Below are 21,013 nucleotides of genomic sequence, written 5' to 3' on the forward strand. Positions count from 1 at the left end.
CTGCTTGTGCATTTCCTGGTGTCGTGTAAAAGCAAAAATAGTAGGAGAAGAGATGCTTTGATTTACCTTTTTTTCAGGATGTTTCAGGGCTGTTAATTAATCAGGAAAAAAGCAGATTTCATGAGTTAACCTGGTATTGAGATTTCCAGATATTGCATTTTGGGCAAGGGTTCAGCTCAGATGCTTTGTTTCCAGACTTGCAAAAATTTTGAGGTGTGCCTGTTACTAACATCCATTTTTGGAGCCTGGCCTGTTATGGACCTCCTTCATGCTGTCTTGGACTGGAGAAAAGCCACGTTGATGGCTCCTTTTCTTGAGTCCAACCTAGAATAGGTCTAGCTTAGTTCAGCTATAAATGTTTTCCTCAATTGGAATTTCAAGGAAATTTCTAGCAATTCCTAGAGACCATCTGACCTGGGGATATGATGGAGAAAAATGGGTGAATTCAGGGAACATTCTGTTTTTTGAAGCAGATGTTATCTTACATAGTTTTGTCTTAAATTTGCTTCATCAGTTAACACGATTGTGGTCCCATTCCTTGCAGATACTATTTTTAAATGTTTCTCTCTTACATGTTGAGTTGTATGCTAAAACATGTCATTCTTTTTCAAGGCAGTTTGTTAAAGGACAGGCCACAAGTGGTAAACCACATGGGAAATATCTTGGCATCTTAAATAAATGTGGCATAGACTGTGTTGGATAGAGCTGATGCAAAGGGGTATAGGAATGCAAAAGTTGCAGTAGCATATATTAAAACTGCCTTAATATGCATCTGAGTACAGAAAACATGTTGAAGAGAAAACACCTTTTTAGAGCCTGCAGAAAACAGGATGATTGGAAATACTTGATGATTTTTCTTCTGATTTCAGCTACTATAATTCTTTTTTCCCCCTTATTTGTAAGTACACCAAAACAGGATGGAAGGTCCAGAAGCTGATTAACTTAGATTGTTTTTAAATCCCTTTCTAACCTTCCCTTTTAAAATTGTTTGGAAGCAGGAGGAATTAAAAAAATTAAAGCTGGCATCTACTTTTGATTCTAGCAGCCAGTGTTAAGAAAGAGAAATTATTCCAGTTCAGTGACTCTAAAAGTTAAGTCTGAACCTTAATTTTATCCCAGCATGCACATGGGTTTAAAAAGGCTGTTTAATTTCTTTTATGATATTTGTCAGATGATATGGACTAAGTATTGTGAACCATAAGCATTCAAAGTCATGGAATGGGCCATAAAATCACGAGCTTAGTTTCATAGTTTTGGGGTCTTCTAGTTGTCTTCTCATTTGTTTAGTTTATAGGATACAGTTGGGTTTCATTTGCAAGCAATTTAGCTACAACTGTATTAAAAACCTGTTATCAAGTGATTTCAAGTAAAACACCATATATCATGACATCCATATGAAGAGTTTTCCAGTTTTATTGCAAGCTGGCATACAAAATAGATAATGGATTGGAAGTTTAATTTCAGTCCTGGACAGATCCAGGATCAGCAAAGCAGAAAGACACCTTACAACATAAACTGCACAGCTGAAAATCTGGGCCAGTACACCTACTTCATTTATTATACCTGTTTGCAGATAGATGGCAAACTGAGGCATACAAGCACTTGGTTAAACACTTATCTAGCGGGTTTAATAATAGGTTTAATATCTCTCAAAGGGATATTACAAAGCCCATGTAATTAGACAGTTATGAAGTACTAGCCAATTGCCCATCATGAATGACAGATTTAAAATAATGAATGAATGTTTACATGGCCACCCCCCACTCACCTTTGGGGGCCGGCCATGTAAACACTCCCTCTGCCACTGCCACCTCCTCCTCCAGGCACTGGCGTGGGGGCTCCCTCCCCCTCCTCCCCGAGCAGCGTGGCTTCCCTGCCTCCTCCTCCCCTCCATCCCTGCCGCCTCCTCCTCCCCTGCTGGCTGTTGGGTGTGTGCCCACCTCCACGAAGCAGCAGGGCTTCCCCCTGACCTCCCTTCCACCCCCCCTGCCAGCTGTTGGGTGTGCACGTGCCCACCTCCGCCTCCCCCCTGCTTGGGCCCACACAGCCAATTACCGCCCGCCCTCTTGGCAGCGCACACACAGTTGACCAAAAGCGTTACGGACAGACAGACAGACAGACAGACTAAGCCCTTTATTATATTAGAATTTTAGAGGAAAGTCATGAAACACAGATGCATGCTCTACCATTCTTTAAAAATCTCCTCCAAAACACACTTCCTGGCTACTAAATTGTCCTTATATTCCACTTTTCAACCTTTTAAAATATTTACCAAACTTTCAAATCTGTTGCTTATTTTTAACCCCTTTAAAAAAAATTGGTGGTCCATTCATCTTATAAAGGGCAACATAACACACTTTTCTTTTTTACAAAAGGAGTTTAACATACATTTTGTTTCCCAAGGCACACCCAATTTACTGCAGAGGTTCCCAAACTTTTACTTAGTGCATACCCCCTTCCAGATTTACCAGCAGACCACATACCCCTACCAGCATATGTTTTATATTTTAGCCCCCCTAAATGCCAATTATTATTATCATTGGTGACGCATAGGGGGTGCATGCAGGTGCACATACACCCCCTGAGATCAGCCGTGCACCCCCTGGAGGTGCCAGCTGCAAAACCAGAAGTGCACTTCCGGTTTTGCTGCTGGCTTGGCATTTGGCCACTGGGGGATTCTCCGTGGTCAGTGATCTTCTGGGGGATCCCCCCCGGTCGGCGATCTGGTGCACCCCCAGACTCAGGAGGCACCAGTCACCCGTGATTATTATAATGAAAATTAAATCCACCATTACACAATTTCTCCCACGTACCCCACCAGAGATGTCTTGCTTACCACCTGGGGTAGGCATACCACAGTTTGGGAACCCCTGATTTACTGGAAAATAACAATTGTACCGTTGGATAACGTGACATCTACACTGACTGGTTTAGTTTGGAAAAAGGAGATCATTGTTGTTTGGTTTAAAATATTTTTTTCCCCTTCTTGCATCATTTTTACTTGCAGTTAGAAATACGATAGCTATGGTGTGTATCAAATCTTGTGTTGATGTTCTGGTTACCATAGGAATCGGTGCTAGTACCACCCAGAGGCAGGCTTCCTGATTTTTATAAAAACCCATGCTCTCTTCTCATCTCGCTGTGTTTACCACAAGTGGCAACGGGACAACTCTTTGCATGCACTTTCTTGGTATGGAAATAATTTGAGCAGACTAAATAAAAGTACCACAATGATCCCTTTATGCCCTAATCTCACGCCACACCTCACAAGCGAGTAGCCTGATGGGACTGCTCCCGTCCATGAATTTAGCCGTGTGCTGATGAGCTCGGCTGAATGAGGATCGGGATGCCAGAGGAACTTTAACTAAATATTTTCTTTTGGGCAGACTCCCTGCCCTGGCTCCGATCAGCTGTGGCAATAGACATTTGGAGGGCTCAATGTGCAGCTTTGAAGATTGTGTTTGGGCGTTCAGGAGCCGATGGTTTACATTAATCCATTCTATGGAAAAATACTTGCAGTTCCTCTTTTTTTAAGTCTCCAATCTTGCAATTCATTTACAAAGAGCCTTTATGGCTTCACAGGGGCTCTGTGTGGGTGCTAAGGTGTCCCTGCTGCATCTGCTGCAGGATCTAGGCTTTTTTTTTAAAGCCTGGATATTGGTAGTAGCGAGAAGGTGAGGTTTCTCTTGATTCAAAGTAAAAAGATGGCAAGCACGGGGAAAGCTGCGTGATTTATTTTTTTTAACTCTAAAACAGCCTGAGGTTTTTAGCCTCACTGCAAAGCTGAATGTGGAAAAATATTGTGAACTATTTTTCACCGATCTTTATTTTCCCAGCCTTCTGAGGACTAGTCCAGATGGGCTGGATTAAAATGGGCAAAGCAAATCTTACCAAGGCTGTGCGGCTTATGAACGAAAGGATGAAAATTGGGAATGATGAAAGCTGTCGGCATCTGTAATATTTACACTTGCCTCCTCCAGTGCCTTTGAATGTGAACGGTGCTCTGAGGCTGGTGCCTCAAACAGAGAAGTATTATTGCTTCTTTTTTTTGGAAATGGGAAAATTGAGCCATGGGGAAAGGGAAGTGCTCTGCTCAAGGTCACAAAGCAAGCTGGTGGCAGAACTAGAAATAGAAGCCAGAAGTTATTAGCTTTTTCTGTATTTCCGTTCCTGTCATGGCTGTTTGCTTGGATACCAAGAAAGCTGTCTGTAAACAGGAGGTTTCCAGAGGGCAGCAGCCTTACTCATCGGACTGATTCATTCGGTGGTGATGCAACCTAGAAGTTAGACTTCTGCAATTCCTTCCACCCCGAACTGTGATGCTGCGAGTGCTGGCATGTGAGGTCAGCAGCTGCGTTGGCAAGAAAAGCATCGGAGTTTAACTAGAGCCTGTCTCTGCATGCAGCTCTGCCCCCTAGGCTGGGTACAGACATTACACTTTTACCAGTATAAGTGATCCGAAACCACTCTATACTTGTAATAGAAGAGAGGGTCGGCCCACACAGACTGGTCTAAAAATGGTTTAAAGATTTGCCCCCCGTTGCCCTTCCTCCTCCTATCAAAGGGCAAATTTGTGTTGTGCTTGCTACCCATCGAAACTGCTGCTTGTAGAAAACCACGTAACTTAGGTCGATTGTGCCTTGGACTTTTTGAATGTCTGTACCTAGCCCAGTGTCTGTCAAACCTCACTGAAGCAAGAGCCCACCAAGAGCTTTCATCATTCCCAATTTGCCCAAAAACACTGGGCAAATTCGCTATGGATTCTGTTCCTGGTTGTGCCTAATTGTTTCCTACCAACTCCATGTTGCTGGGTTTTTGGTTGTAGCTGTGTTGGTTTAAGGACATAGGCAGGCAAGGTTCTTTGGGTAGATATTTTATTAGACCAGGGGTGGGCAAAATGCAGCCTGTGGGCCGGATGCTGCCCACCAGGCCATTCTATCCGGCCCATGGGGCCCCTAAAAAATTTAGAAAATTAATATTTATCTGCCCCTGGCTGCCTATCATGCAGCCCTCGACGGTTGTCCAAAACTCAGTAAACGGCCCTCCGCCCAAAATAATTGCCTGCTCCTGGGTTAGACTTAAGCAGCAGAGTGCGGGAGGTTTTCAATGGCACAGGTGTGAGTTTGGCATCCGGCTTCTATTTTCTCCCAGTGGAAATCGGCTGCCTTACTCCTGAAAACCTCCTTGTTAGCTCCTTGTTAGACCAGCTGAGTAGCTGGGAAAAAGTTCTTTGCAAGCTTTTGGGCTCCATCACCCTATATAGGAGACACTCCCTATGCCTGAAGAAGGGTGATGGTGCCTGACAGCTTGCAAAGAACTTTTTTCCAGCTAGTCAGTTGGTCTAATAAAAGATATCACATCTACCCAAAGAACCTAGCCTACCAATTCCATACACTTTTGCTTATACAAAGCCATTGATTTGGATAGAATTGCAGAGGTGTCATTTTGTTAATTGGCTGCAGGGCTCCAGGCAACACCTTTTAATAGTTCTGTTACTTTTTTGCAAATAGCTCACTTTGGTATCTGTAAATCAGCAACACTTGGCAATGTGGCTGCACTGTGTGATTTTTTTTGTTCCTTCTGCCAACTCGAACACCAAAACTCATCCCCGTTAAAAACAATAGAGCTTGAATTCACCAACTGAGTCGACATTCGGAGCAGTTGTTCTAGATCAGTGATACCCAGACTGAGGCACACAAGTGGCTCTTCCTCTTGCTACCTGCAGCTCACCACAGAATTACTTTTGGCATTGCTTAAAATAAGCCAGTACTTTAAATTTAGCAAGCACCAAAGAGGCTTAACACCTTTAAAGTACATTTATCTGGTGGACTGTGCAAATGTGAATTTCATAGACATAAGGGCTGGAAGGGCTCTTGCGAGATCATCGGATCCAGCCCCCTGCCCAAGGGGCACAAAGTCAGGAGTAGGAGTTAATGAATCGTAGTTTCTTTTTTTTTTGTGAACTGGAGAGCGTTTGCCTTAGTTCTCCTAGGAGTATACACTTTGCAGCATTTTGAACACCGATTGCTATATGGCTTCTGAGCCAGTCAGTACTGAGAGTCACTGACGTGCAGCTCCCAGCTCTAACTCGTGGCGCTTCACAGAAAGCCTGTTACTCGGGTGTGGCGGGGAGGAATCAAGCTCCACTTTGGGGCCAACCCAGCGGAGGAGCTGCCTGCCTTCAGCTTCTCTCTCCTACCCCCCCGCCCCCCCAGCTCTGGTGCTGTCTGCAGGAAGGGAGGGGGAATGGGGTAGGAACTGCGGGCTGGGATTTGCCCAGCCTGAGCTGAAAGGGGATACAGCCTGAGCTGTATCAGCCCAGCCCTGATTGCATGCAGGGACTGATGGAAGTTAATGAAGATGCTTTGCTTTGGAATACCTTCATGTGATCCTTCATCAGATGAGGGTTCATTTGTCATGCGATCGGCCACTTTTAAGGTGCTCTGCAGCCATGCACGTGTCTTGCAGCATGGCAGCAGAGCATTTTCAGGGGGCCGATTGCCCGACAAATGTCACTTCTGTCCGCGCCCTTGGTCAGTGTGTTGTGGAACTGGGGCTCCCGAGGGATGTCAAAAACCAGGTCGAGGAATGACAGCAGATTCCCTAAATGGCTGTATGAGAAGTTAGCTGCTAGGCTTCTACTGATATTAGACTGGATGGTGCATCACAATCAACACTCTTCAGTGTTTAGCCAGGGGTGGGCAAAATGCGGCCCGCAGGCTGGATGCGGCCCGCCAGGCCATTCTATCCGGCCTGCGGGGCTCCTAAATATTTAGAAAATTAATATTTATCTGCCCCGGCTGCCTGTCATGTGGCCCTTGATGGCTTGCCAAAACTCAATGAGCGGCCCTCCACCCAAAATAATTGGCCGCCTCCGAGTTAGACTTAAGCAGCAGAGTGCGGGAAGTTTTCAATGGCACAGGTGTGAGTTTGGCATCCGGCTTCTATTTTCTCCCAGTGGAAACAGGCTGCCTAACTCCTGAAAATCTCCTTGTTAGCTGCACACCTCACTTGTCCCTTGCAATATTTAGAGAGATAGCAGGAGCCGTACTTCTACCGAGTGGGAGTCCTGTTTGTGTGCTGAACTTGTCAGCAGCACAAGTCAGTTTGAACAGAAAGCCTTAACAGATTTGCCTCTCATATTTGCAAGAGGCACAAAACAGCTTTAATAGACGATTCAAGATATTTCTAAGACTAAAGCATCCTTGGAAAACAGACATTAATACAGATTCTTTCAAATACTGTTCTGGGGCTCCATGCTTATGGCTTGCCTCTCTCTCCCTGCAATGCCAGATTGCATCTGCTTGGTTTGCAAGTCAAGGGTTTTCCTCATTGTTGTGAACTTGTCTTGGGATTTGAGAATGCAGATTTGCTTTTTCCATCTCCGGTATCATCATCAGTAACAGAGTCTGTATTTGTAAGAGTTCTGTATATGTTGCTCATGATCCATGCATCCTTTTTTTTTAGCTCTTCTTGGGCACCGAGGTCCAATGGGAAGTACACATTTGTTGACAAAAGTGAGCAGATGCGACTTGAGAGAGTTCCTCTTCTAACTAGAGTGGCACCGTGTTAGAACCACATTTGCAAAAAAAAAAATATTTTTTCTTATTAGACTTGCTGCATCACTTTATGGCCTTGCCAAAGTTATGAAAATGTCTCTTGAGTATCATCTGTCTGAGAGATGATGAGTGGGTATGGAAGAAGCATCATGCCATAGTTGATGTCCCGTACGAGGAAAAGGTGCCTTTCGGATCCTAGTGCGTTTAAAATAAATGTTGTCATTTTCTGTATGACTTATTTTAATATTCCACGTCAAGGGTATTTGGATCTCAATCTTAAGTTTCAAAGAGATGCGGGATTTTGATTAGTGCCATCAGTCTTACTTCTGAAGGACACAAAGTTGGAAGGAACACCAGTGTGCCAAGCCTGCTTGGCAATTTGTTGGTATGGTGGTGTCAAGTAATCCATGGTGGTATGGTGAAGTCAAGTACCATATTCTGTGATCTTTTACAAAGACCCCTTTTACTGGCAGTTCCTATTGAGAAAATTCCCATTGAGAAAAGCACATGCAAAAATCACATTGACCCCAGTGGGACTTGAGCCCCAGTGCAGCAAAGAACGTAACACACTGGGCCCTGGGCATATTTAGGGCACCAAAATTTCAAGATGCTCTTTGATGAGCATTTAATATCCTAAACTGAGCTCTAATCTAAATCGAATTGTTTGCAGTGAACCTGTTTCCACAGGTGGCTGATCTTGCTTGCATTCATATGACATTTCCAAAGCATGTTAAAATCTCTGATGAGAACTTACCCAGTTTTCTAGTTATATAACCTAAACCCAACACTTTGAGTGGAGAGGTATAAAATCATACTAAATTGGGAACTAGAGTGCAGCAGGCATAAGTAACAAACAATCGCCCGTGCTTGGAGAAAGTTATGAGAATATGTATCCAAAAAGTGTCCTTTTTTTGCTGGAAGTTATGTTTATATGAGACTTACCAGCTTATCTCCTTCACCAAAGACCTTGTGCTGGCCCAGCTGTTTACTGGCAAATGACTGGGGTGGGCCAAACTGGAACAGGTGTGAGGCTATTTCTTAACTGTGCGGAGAGAATTATTGTTATTATTATTAGTCACATTGGGTCGAAGCAGCTGGAATCTTGGATAAAGAGGAATTTTTAGATACCCCGTCAAAAATACGGTCAGACAGTGATTTAAAGAAACAGATGCTGTCTTTATATAGTGGATTGTATGCAGTCCTATTCTATGCAGAGTCTCAAGAAAAATGAAAGCTTTTTTTTAATGCCTTGAGGGCTGGAGAAATGAACAATGCTACGACAAGCAATGTGACTTATTTTGGGATTGTTTATTCTTGATCCTTCAGCTGAATTGTGATTCCCACTCGCCCTTCTACGTCGAGGAGAATCATAAAAGAGGAACATATTCACAAGCAGTTAGAGCTGACAGGGTGGAGAAACCCATATAGTTTTATTTGCCATAATTGTCCCGGGTCAGACCTAGTTGAGAAGTAGGGGGAAAATTTAAGAAAAACATAGATGTCGTTTCCATTTTGCAGAGTTCGTTTTTTGTTCACTTAATCTTTTTTACCACTGCTTTTCCTTTTATGACAGCGTATGGAAAAACAAATAACACCCAGATTTTTCTCAAATTTTCTTCCCCCCCCCCCCCCACATTATTTCTATTCTTGCAAATTTGTGGAAGTTCAAAAAGTTAGTTGCAAAAAAGAAATGGGGGGAGGAGGGGGAGAAAGAAAAATGGAAATACTGGTTGTGTCCCCGGAACTTGTATATTTTATTACATTTAACGGAGGGAACCTTGACATTTCAAAATTTCTAAATCTTCGGTTTCCAAGGAAAATAGCTTTTTGTCCAAAGTTTCAGTTTAGAAACAAAAAATCTGCTGATTTGACTGTCTTCAAGGTGTCTCCTCTTACTGTGAACCTCAGCTTCTGTCGGAGGGCACGCAGCTTCATCATTCTGTGCCTGCATTTTGCAGCATGGCAAAGCTGTTTCAGATGCATTTGATCTGGGCACATGGTCAAGTCTGGCACTTGGCTTTTTGTGCAAACACTCATAGGGAAGAAACCGTGGTTCTTGGTCATACGTTCTGTTAGCCCTTAGCGAGGAGAAACTACAGATTGGCTGTGACACAATAATTTCCTTTGCCATTTTGTTATATTTAGAAGCACGTTTTCTGTTCCTTCCCTCTTTCTGTGGAACTGTTGTGCAACTTTTTTTTCTCTTAATATAATACTGCAATAAAGTTGGAGCCAAGATTAAAAAGAATCCTCCAAGTAGGAAGGCAGCTACCTTCCTTCCTATAACTGCCCATAGACCCTCCACAGGGATTTTATTCCTTGGGCCTTGATGCCACAGACTCCCGTGCTTTTAGAACTATAAATGAGTGAAGCTGTTTTCTCCGTCTCATCTGTCCTGTGCTCTCTCTAGCAGTGAGCATGCAGAGCTCAGAGGGTGGATCAGATTCAGCGACTTCTGTGGCTCTGCGTACTTCTGCCTCGGCCCAAGCTCCAGTAGTGCAACCAGTGCCAGCATCTCAGCAGGTAATGTAACCACGGCTTGCACAGCTGTTGGGGCTGTCTTCATGGAAAAGCAACCTATTTTTAATGCTAGATTTGCTTTAATCCATAGGTCGGAAGGGTTTCTTTTAAAATCGGTTTGAGGCATTTATTCGCATTGAGATAGCCGTGATAGTCTCTATGGATGTTGCACTGATAATTACCATAGAAATGTTTGCAGTTTAAAAAAAAAAACAAAAAACCCCAACCACTTGAACCTGGGATATGGATTTTAAATTATCCTTGTTGCCAAGAAAACCTTTTTACAAGAGTTTGGTGTTTGATTTATTGTAGTATCATGATGTCATTACTGGATGTGTCAATAAAGGCAATGACAAATCAAATGGCACCACATCCTTAATGGTGCATCTCTTAAAGCTGAATGATAACAAAATCAGTGAAACTGGGAAACATTTAGGGGAGAAGAGGGACAAAATGCTTAGCAGTTTTGAGTTTTTTTAAGGGAGAAGTGTCTGGTGGTTTTCTCTTTCCCTTTCTTTTTTTTCAATCTTTCCATGCTAACACATTGAGATAAATAAAACATATTTAAAACCTTTTCGATGGTAGAGAAGTGAGGCTGTCACTTTATTTTTTAGAAAAGATAGTTTTAATTCAAAAAATGAAAGTGAAATGAGAATTGAGATTCATTTTATTCCATTTACAGGAATATCAAAAAAGTTTTGTAACCTATGAGGAAGCTGCAGGGCTGGGGTTTGGGTAGCAGTATCTTTGACTAGAGAGGACAACGCAGTTAGTGGGAGTCAGATGCCATTTGAGGTTGGAGAAGGGAATTGCTATGGGCAATTTCTTTCCTAGAATAGTATCATTTCTGGAAGGTAGGCAGCCCAGGTAATAAGATTCTTTGTATAGCTGTCTACTTTGTCATATTTTTCCAGTTTCCACGCTCTCAGTTTCATTGCATGGCTTTTCATTTTGTGTGTGCAACTTGCTGATCAATACTGCAAAATGTTTCCATGATTTCGTTGTTAAGATTAATATTTTTGACCGTAACAATCCAAGATTGGCTGCGGTAGTGATGCACATTGGAACAAATAGCCAAGTAAAACTGTGTAGGTGACAGAAGATTGTGGATCTCAGAATGGAGATGCAGAAAAGGCACATCCAGAGTTTCTTCGGGGCTACAAGTTTGCAAATAGAAATTGCTACAAGTGGACAGCTGGTTGCATGATTCGTTTTGAAGTTGAACATTCTCATTTTGTAGATTGTTGGGAGATGGGACAGTACAATCAGGATGGCCAACATCTTCCAGGCTTGGGGGAAATGAACTTTCATCTTTGGAGGCTAGTTTGAACATCCCAGAAAGCAATGAATTATGAACCCATGCAGCACCGTACTTAGACTCCTGGCAGCCCTGGGAGAACTTTTAGTATCAGGCCCCCCTTCACCAGAGATAATGATAATAATAATCAGACAACGGGGAAAAAAATTACCATTTTCAGTCCCCCTTTCTGTCCAGGCCCTGGGCGACCATCTGGTTCGCCCATGCCTGTGTCCGGCCCTGAACCCAAGCTCCATTGTGGCAAAGGATGTGAAGACAAGAAATGTTTCAATTAGTTGTATACCAGTGCTAAGAGTCTGCGTCATGAGCAGGAGGAAATGGAACGTCTCATTAGTTAGTTAATCAATATAACAGCCATTGCTGAGACTTGGCTGGCCAATTTGCATGGTTGGGATGTGCAAATTGGTAACTGCAATCTGTTTCAGAAGAAAAGAAGGGGAAAAATGAGTGTGAGGTGACTCTACGTGTGTAATATATCACCATCTGTTATTAGTAACTTTAGAACCACAGGTTCTTGACTACCAATGCATCAGTATACCAACTAACAAAGGCCAGCATGGGGACGTGGTAGAGGCCGCTATAGATCACAGAACAAAACAAGGATGAGTTACTCTTTAAACACTTATCTGTAATATGTGGAAAGAAAAAAAATATATGTATATTGTTGGGAACTCCAGTTTGGAAAATTTACAGCACAGATCTTGTGTAGCCAGTCGTAATATATCATTAGAATTTCTCAATATTATAAGGTGCCACTCATGATTTTTTTAACAGAAACAGTATTGTACCCGACACCTGGTAATTTTATTTGTAACCTCATTCTGACTGATAAAGATGAATTAATCGCTGGGTTAACAGTTGGTGGTTGCCTAGGGACCAGTAATCGTGACCTGATTATATTCAGTAAAGGCAGACAAAGGACAGCCCAGCCAATAATATATACAATTTGATGCTTCAAAAGGTCTAATTTTCCGAGGCAGAGAAGAATGATCAGCAAGATGGATAGGGAGATAAAATCCAGACAGCAAAGTGCAGCTGAGAAGTAGGAGCTCTTTTTAAAGAGTACTTATTCAGTGGCCAAACAGCCATAATGCCACAATCAAAAAATAGGATGACCTTGAATGAAAGTCCATCCAGATTCAGTGGTAGAGCAATGGCCGCAATTACAAAACAAACAGACTCCACGATGTAAAACAAATAGAAAAAGGGGAAACGGAAAACAATCAGTACAATGTAGAATTTACAGAGCATAGAAAATTGATAAGGGATGAGGAGGAGCAGTAGGATACTTCCCAGTCAGTAAATATAAGGACGATTTTAAATTACATCTGCTGAGGAAAAACGCTTTTAAATCTCCCGACTTGGATAATTTGTCCCCAGGAATCCTAAAAGAGATGGCTGTGGAGATCTCTGGCCTCTTGTTAAAGTTTTCTGGCAGTCCAAGATCCATTCAGAAACTGGAAAGAGTGCCAATGTTGTGCTAATATTTGAAATAAAGATGTGGATGACTCTGGTAACTATAGGTCAATTATAGTTTCGGAGAAATGAAATGGATATATATGGTTGATGAACCCAATTAGAAGAGTCTGCTTTATCTGCATACAACATTTGACACAGGCCCACAAAGCATTCAGATTAAAAATTGGCACTATATAGTATCTATAAAATTCAGGTTTAATGAATTAAGAGCTGTAGGTCTGAAAGATTTCAGTACTGCCAGTGTGGAATCATTAAGTGAGAGTGTTATTAGTAGGCATTTGATGCAAGGCCCAGTGTTAAACAACATTTTCATCAATGATCTGAGAGTAAATGTAAAATTGCTGCCAATAAACTTTGCACAAAATTAAGCAGAGAAATGAGTCATGGGAGGGTAGGGCAGTCAGACAGAGTGATCTGGATCATTTGACAAGCTGGGACCTCTCAAGTGAAATATGCTTTAAATGCAGCCAAATGCAAAGCTATATTCCTAATCCCTAGATTTGCAAAGTCAAAATACAGAGCGAGTGGTGAGGAGATGGGGGGTATCCTGGCAAGCACTGCCTCTGACCAGAGCTTAAGGTTTGATATGGAGAGATGGTTTAACACAACCTTCAAATTGACATGAAGAACTAATCCAATCCTTTAATATATGCACATAAATTGGAGTAGGAAGGTAAATGTCGATGGAGACTAGAGAGCTGCATACTGTTTATGCCCCTGTGTTTTAAAAAATGGTATTTGAAAAAAATTGTAGAGGATTTGGAAAGATCCACAAAATTAAATTGAGGGCCCCAGACACTATTTTGCAGAGAGAGACAAAGAAGTTCCTTTTGCTTATCTTATCAAAAGATTTGAGAGGTGATATTATCATAACCATTATTAATTATTATACTATATAATACAAATCATATAATAATAACATTATAACAGTAGTAGTAATAATAACAATAATGATGGTGATAATATTCTAGTATATAAGTACCTAGAGAAGGAGAAAATACTAGATCCTATAGGGCACTTTAAAATAACAGGGAAAGATGTGCCAAGAAACCGTGACTTAAAGTCGAATCAAATTAGAAATAAGTCACTAAATTTTAAGAGTGAAGGTGGAAAACCAGGATGAACCATGAAGCGAAGTGGTAGATTCCCCATCTCATGATGTCTCCAAGTCATGACAAGATACCTCTGGGAATTTAATTCCTGTTCAAGGCTCTTCAAATCAGACTAATTTAGAAATGATCTATATTCACACAAAGTACGTTGAAGGCCAGCCTGTAATGTATGCCTTTGAAACTTATGAGTCTTTTGCCTTTCCGTTGTTCTTAACTTTCTTATCAAGTTCTTTTGTGCTAACATCACTTTTAATGTAGTACATAATCACAATTTCAAGAAATAATTGAAGCAAGTTGCCCTTGGCCTTTTCCTCTAGACTGACTTCAATCCTGCGAGCACACTGCAGTCCCACTATAAGATTCTGCATGTGAAGAATTAAAGAAAAATAATTAAAGGAGGAGTAGAATAATCCACTTTGATATTGTTCCAACATAGGAAGTTGTTAATGATGTTCCTGCACCCACCTCAAAAATGCAGTTCAGCTTAATTTTATTGGCTCCCTTGCTGAAAAAGAACCTCAAAATCTTGCACAGAGGGTGCAGAAAGGAAAGAAAAGTATGACAAAAAGATTTGCTCTATTTGCTCAGATGATGAAAACATAATGGAAAGGTGAGGAAATATCTAGTGCAGTCAGTCATCCTTAACTTCTGGCAGATGAGTGAATCTTATTTCCGAAGAAGTCAGAGCTAATATGATCCTAAAGGGCACTGTGGGAGTTTAGCAACAATCCCATAAACCTTATCAGTCTTTTGAAAAATGATAGCTGCTTCTGCCTGTTCTGTGATGCTTGCTGCAGACGGAAGGAAAAATCCCACCTTTGAAGTCAACAGAAAAACTCTCATTGACTCACTCTCAGTAATAGGAAGCCTCCCAGGCAAACTACTGTATGTTCCCACAACTTGTACTCAAAGAGAAGTTATAACGCAGTCCGGTAGGGAGATGGTGGGTAAGTCCCAGGCAGTGCAGACAGACGAATCTCAGATGTCTTTGCTATTGAAAGCTCTCAAAGTGTTTTCTAAAGTTAAATAAAGACCATTACCCCCAGTTTAGAGATGGGTTAGTAAACTGAGGCAGAATGAAGTGACTTGACTAAGGCCACCCACAAGAGGCTGGATGAGAATTTGTATCCCCTAATGCTTAGGCACATTGGCTCGGTGTCAGGGGACTATCGTTGAGGGTGAATTTGCCCCGGTATCTACCTTTATCCAAACTGTTTCCAAGCTTCTACAAATCAATGCTGGTTTGTGTTTTCTGGTTTGTGTTATGCAGGTGGATAGTGCAGATGCTCATAACAGTCTTTCCTGGCCTTTAAATCCAATAAACTCATACATTGGACAAATGATGAATTCTACAAAGTAACTTTAGTGCTAAACCATTGAAGAAGGCTTCAGAGGGCCAGGATACATTGCAGATTGATGATACTGCAATTGGACTCTGTGTAGCACAGATGAATGTGATTGGAGTCTCTGTGGCAGCTTGGCTTGAGTTAACTAATGACAAAGAGGTGGTTATACACAGTGGTCTTAATAAAAAAGATGAAAAAATCATAGAAGTTTTACGGGGTCTTTCTTCACTGAGTTTGATTTGAAAGGGCTGGACTATTTGTTTGATGTTTGGAAAAGCTGGATTAATCCCAGGAGTTCCTTTTCACTCTTACTCATCTCTGTGCCTCCCACTTCCAGTGGAAGGAGAAATGGGAACCTGAATCTTGATGAGAAAATCCTGTAGGAGTTTTCTGCATGCCAATTTGGCAGACTTGAATTGTTCAGGTACCTTTAGCACTCCTGGGAGTCTCCCTGAGCTGCGCTCCGACTTGGAAATTTGCGGGCTGTTGGCTGGTTTGCTGACTATAAAAATAAATACAATATCCTGTGTATGACCTTAAAAAAGAATGCACACCATAAAGCTTCAGGAAAAACTATAAAAGTTCCCAAGGTATAATCTAGTGTGAGTTTATCTGCTTTCCAAATAAGCCTTGCTGACCATTAGCCATGCTAACCTTTTTCCTTGAACATGGAGAACATATTTTATTATGTTAAACTTTTGCAAGATGGGGTCTCATGTGAGCAATGCTTTTGAAGTCCAATAATTTGTGTGAATAAGCATGGATTAGATCCTGATTCAGCAAAGCTCTTCAACATGGTCCTACTCTCAGTGATTTCAATGGACCTACTTAAATATAAGTGCATCAGGGTTTTGTCATCATAAGGGCACCTATACACATACATTGAGGCTGCTTTGATGCACTGTAATTATAGAGCAACTCGAGTAATCAATTAATTGAGTCTGCTGGAGTGTAGTAATTGCCACAGTCCAGCAGACTCCAGCGTCATGTGTATCAGCATCCCCACACTGAAAAATGGCAGCGGGGACACTTTAACCAAAGCTCGTTCAAGCTTTAGTTAAAGCACCCCCCTTCCCCCCAGGGATGCTGACACGTGTGACGCTCTTGGCACTTTAATTAGAGCGGCTCTCAGAGCTGTTCTGATTAAAGCATCCCCCACAACCTGCCTCCTGGAGCTGTGTGTAAATCCCCTAATAACCAATTGTATGGCTTTATAATATTACCTATCCCCTTGATATCTGTGTACCCCCTGTGTAATATCAATAGTAAAAGTAAAGACCCCAGTGCATTTAATGGAGTTTACAACCCGTGGGCTTTTACTATGGATATTACACAGGGGGTGCACAGATACGAAGGTGATAGGTAATGCTATAAAGCCATACAATTGGTTATGGCTAGTACAATTGGTTAATTTTTAGTAGACTTGTCTAGTTCCTGTTCCAGGATTCTTTCTCCCAGCAGTTTTACAATGTATCCAGTGCACTGGTAGTCTTCAAACATTAACAACTTCCTTTTAGAGACTTTTGCACTGCCTAAAAGCTGTAATTAATTTTTTCCTGATACTTGGCCTAAATGTGCATTTCGCACGTTTGTTTCCCTGTACGTCGTTACGCTCCCACGTGCCACTCTCAATAATTCAATTCTATCCTTGGTGTTCTCACCATTCACGTACTTTGGAGCATGCAAAAGTATACAAGACACCTCATGGATCAAATAAGACATGGGCCGAGGCCTCAAGCTTAAAACAATGTCAGACATGGCACAAAGAGGTGGATGAGTAGCAAAATGGTAGGGACGGGCAGGGCTTCCAGGAGTGAGATTACACAGCTGAATGGAGATACAAGAATGTCTTGGCTGCATTACTGGTAGTGATCATGACAGAAGTGGCTCTTGCATAAAGGTTAGTGACCTGTTATAGCAGCACTGGAAAACATTTCACTGGCAGGAGAACATGTAGAGATGGGAGGGCAGACTATTCCAGTTGACTTGTGGTTTGACCTTTTTTTTTTTTTAACACCTGTCTCTGAAAACCAGCTCATTTCTATTATTCCTTGGATGACTGATTGAAGAGGGGCCCATGTCATAAAGCTTGGATCCAGATTTCAGGTTTTGCTTTGTTTAGTGTGGGGTTTGTGGCTATGTCCCAATTTCACTGTAATTTTAGATTAGATGGGCTGTTGAGGGAAGCATTAGGACAGGGAATGGACATGGGTCAATATAAAACCTAGTGTGGGACTGTTGCCTCTTCAGGATTTGAAGCCAGTTCCCTAGGAAGCATGGCAGGAGGTAGGCTACCTGGAATGATGTGCGCTGGGTTTAAGGGTAAGACTGAACCTAACTGGATGTTTCTGTATTTTATTCTTTCAGAGGGTTTTGGTTCAAGCAACGGGCTCTGCTCCCAAAGGAGCACAGATGCAGCAAATCTCCGTTCCCAGAGTTCAGCAGGTGCCACAGCAGGTAAGGTCAATGCAGTGGAGAAGTAATGGCTATTGCCATGGAATAATCAGTGAGTAAATAGGATCTACCGCCCCTTCCTAACCTCCATGTCCCATGGGTGTCTCTTGAAACTATATACAGCATCTATTTGCTAAAATCTATATATTTAATTAGTTGTGTATGATTGGGAAACTTGAGATGGCAAGGAGAGCAATTTCCTTGATCCCTGCATCTGATTGTTCCTTGCTTTGGACTGGTAACAAAGGAGACTCTCACAGTTAAGGATTAAAATGAAACCTCTCTTTAGCACCCCTCTCCCATGCCTGTCTAACATTAAAGATTTGGGAGGCATGTTTATTTTTTAAAATTGCTGGACTGTTTCTAAAAAAATTGCTGTTCTGTCAAGATTTATTTTCAAGGCTAAACTTATTTTATTCAAAAGGTGCTAAATTGTGCGAATGCAGTGGGTGCACCGTACGTGGGGCTGCAAGTGGAGAACCAGGCACAATGATGGCACGAGCCATTGCCTAGTTTGTGTATGCCCTAGAATTTTGGGGTTTCTAAAAACAATCCAAATGTCAAGGTAAAATTGTTGATTCTTGAATAGTTTTGGCCACCACTTTAAGTGCTATCGCTGTATATATATACATATATTGTGTGTGTGTGTGTGTGTGTAGCTTTGCCATTGCTTTTTAAAAACAATTCCTCTATAAACCCGGCATTTTGCTATTTGTTTCAGGTACAAACTGTGCAGCACGTGTACCCAGCTCAGGTCCAGTATGTGGAGGGAGGAGAGGCTGTCTACACCAATGGGACCATGTAAGAACCTCCTCTCATTCACTACAGAAAGTCCCTATGGTAGAAGTGAAAGTCCATTTTGCTTTCTTTGAGAGAGAATCAAAGCCCACACAGTTGGGGAGATGCACACAAAGTCTTAACTCTCCATTTCATGTACTCATGTGGGGCTGTGTATGCTGTCAGTCCTTGTATTCTCCTCTGTAAATATACTATTCTGTCCAAAGCTGCTCTTGGAAATGGGCCCCATAAAAGCCAGGTAGAGGAGAGAGGGAGATAGCAGGACAAGGGTATTGTCTGGGATGTGAAATACTCAGGTTCAAGTCCATGACTTGTTTGGTTTGAAATGTTCTGGGATGAAAATTTGCCCAGTGCACAGTTGAACCAAACTTCAGAATTTCCTTAAGTTGCTGCAAGAAGGAGGTTCCTTCTCTTGTTGACTCTCCTAAGGCTGGATCCTCTGGTCTGGCCACTAGATACTTGTCCAATGACTGACACTCTTCATTACGACTGGTCTAAAAATTCCCAATGTATCACAAGAAATTTATAAAACACTTCCCTTTCCTATGAGACTTAATTTCTGGTTCTTTAACTAAATGTCAAAAAATGCAAACAGTTCTATTGATTTAAAGTCCATTTTATTTAGTGGGAGGTGGGAAGGGGAGAGCAGGGAAATGTTTCAATGTAAAAAAAAATTAACCAGCTCTGTTTACCGTGTACTTCTTAAGTCCTTCTTGTACTTAAGACTTGGACTTCTTAAGTTTTGGCAAAAGTTCAAATGACTTATGCTTTTAAGCTGTGTTTTCAATGGGCACTTCCAAGCCTCAAGCCTGGTCTACAATTGGAAACTTTTGCCAGCCAAGCTGTGGCTTTTGTAATGAGACTTCTCTAGCAGCAAAAGCTTTTGTGGAGACAGTTGTACCAGTAAGGAAGTGCTTTAACTGATATAGCTTATTTCATTCAAGGTGCTGCTGTAAACTAAATGGGCAAAAGAGCAGGATTTACAGAAGGAGGGTATTTCCGTGTAGTTAAATAGACTTTATCTAGTACAAGCAAAAATTCAGTGCAATTAAAAGTATAAATGGGGCATAGGTGCCTTAGGTTTTATGGTACAGGCCAGGCTGAGATGGCCCTTCCCGGACCCCCTGCATTATTACAGTGCATGTCCCAACATCGCACGTCTAAGGCCAAATGCTCTGGGGCTGTGGCTTGGGGCCTACTTCAGGGTTGCCACGGGCGAGATTAGTGTTGTCAAAATTGACTTTCACATTGAAGCTACATTTCAATGCAGCAAATCCCAGCCACAGTACAGCCAAGGCTCTTTTAAAATTTAGTACAGGTTGCAGAACCTATTGTAAGTGAGATTAGGCAACTAAGCCCCCCTCGCCTGCGTGTGCTTCACATCCTAACCCTATTGTTTCTTTGACAGACGAGCTGCCTACTCCTACAACACCGAAGCTCAGATTTACACCCCCAGCAGTGCAGCTTCCTATTTCGAACCACAGGGAGGTGGAGCTCAGGTGACTACAGCGGCATCCTCTCCTACAGCCATTCCCTCTCACAGCATGGTGGGCATCACCATGGACATTGGGGGAAGTCAGATCCTCTCCAGCTCAGGAGCCTATCTCATTCATGGGGGGATGGAAAACACTAGACATTCTCTGTCACATACTTCACGTTCCTCTCCAGCAACGGTATGTAGCCCTGCAGGTGTTGCCACTACAGAGCCAGGAATTATTCTAAGGGAACAGAAAAGACTTCAGAAAAATAAGACGTCAGATCACTAGCTCTGTGTTTGTGTCTGTTTAGAAATGTAATGTGAAGGAGAGTGATGGAAGATGCGGTGGTGCGGTACTGGACAAGCATGTTATCAGTAGGAGTTTGGGATTTCTCATCACTTATGAGCACAGCTGGGTGAAGTGTGGGGGTTTGGCAAAAAACAGTCTTGCCTAAAAAATACAAAAAGTCAATTTTGTCTTGCCTTTTTAAAATGGAATCTTTTATTTCAAAATATCTTTTTTTTTTTTAAATTTGACTTAATGTAATAAAAAGGGATTATATCAGAAACTGAAATGTTTCAGTTCATCCTAAATGAATGTCCAGTTCTCCCAGGTAGCCTCAAAAAAAAGACTGGTCACACACCTCACACACCTCTACTTCGGAGTGTGTTAAATAGCTTGTTCTGAATGCTCACTGAAAAGCATTCGTGGTTCCCTATGACATTGTGTATTTTTTTTATATGCCACATGTTGCATAACATTTATTTTAGCATTTTAAAATATTTTTTGGCATTATTTTTTTTTGTTCTTCTGCCTGTAGATTCAAATACTTAGTTACCATGAGCACAGCTCTACGAGGATAAAAAATATTTATAAATGAGCTAAATTAGCTTACCTGTGGCTATATGTGTCAGGGCTGTTATGTAAGGACCTTCCAGGCCTAGAAATA

The 21,013-nt window shown here is 41.9% G+C and overlaps 1 protein-coding gene across 5 annotated transcripts in view; it reads left to right on the forward strand.

Moving 5' to 3' along the window:
- RFX2 (regulatory factor X2) overlaps positions 1–21,013 on the forward strand; it is a 98,892-nt gene that overhangs the window by 30,919 nt on the left and 46,960 nt on the right. For 2 of the 5 annotated variants that reach the window (XM_019513369.1, XM_019513372.1), the window contains exons 2-5: positions 9,970–10,082; positions 17,702–17,791; positions 18,510–18,589; positions 19,995–20,259. In XM_019513369.1, the coding sequence (XP_019368914.1) occupies positions 9,978–10,082; positions 17,702–17,791; positions 18,510–18,589; positions 19,995–20,259 (540 nt within the window). In that variant the 5' untranslated portion in view covers positions 9,970–9,977. The remainder of the gene's footprint in view (positions 1–9,969; positions 10,083–17,701; positions 17,792–18,509; positions 18,590–19,994; positions 20,260–21,013) is intronic. The other 3 variants (XM_019513373.1, XM_019513374.1, XM_019513370.1) reach the window with 2 other exon arrangements.

Source organism: Gavialis gangeticus, unplaced genomic scaffold (genome assembly GCF_001723915.1).
Source record: "Gavialis gangeticus isolate Ggan-Ray unplaced genomic scaffold, GavGan_comp1, whole genome shotgun sequence".
Classification (NCBI taxonomy): domain Eukaryota; kingdom Metazoa; phylum Chordata; order Crocodylia; family Gavialidae; genus Gavialis; species Gavialis gangeticus.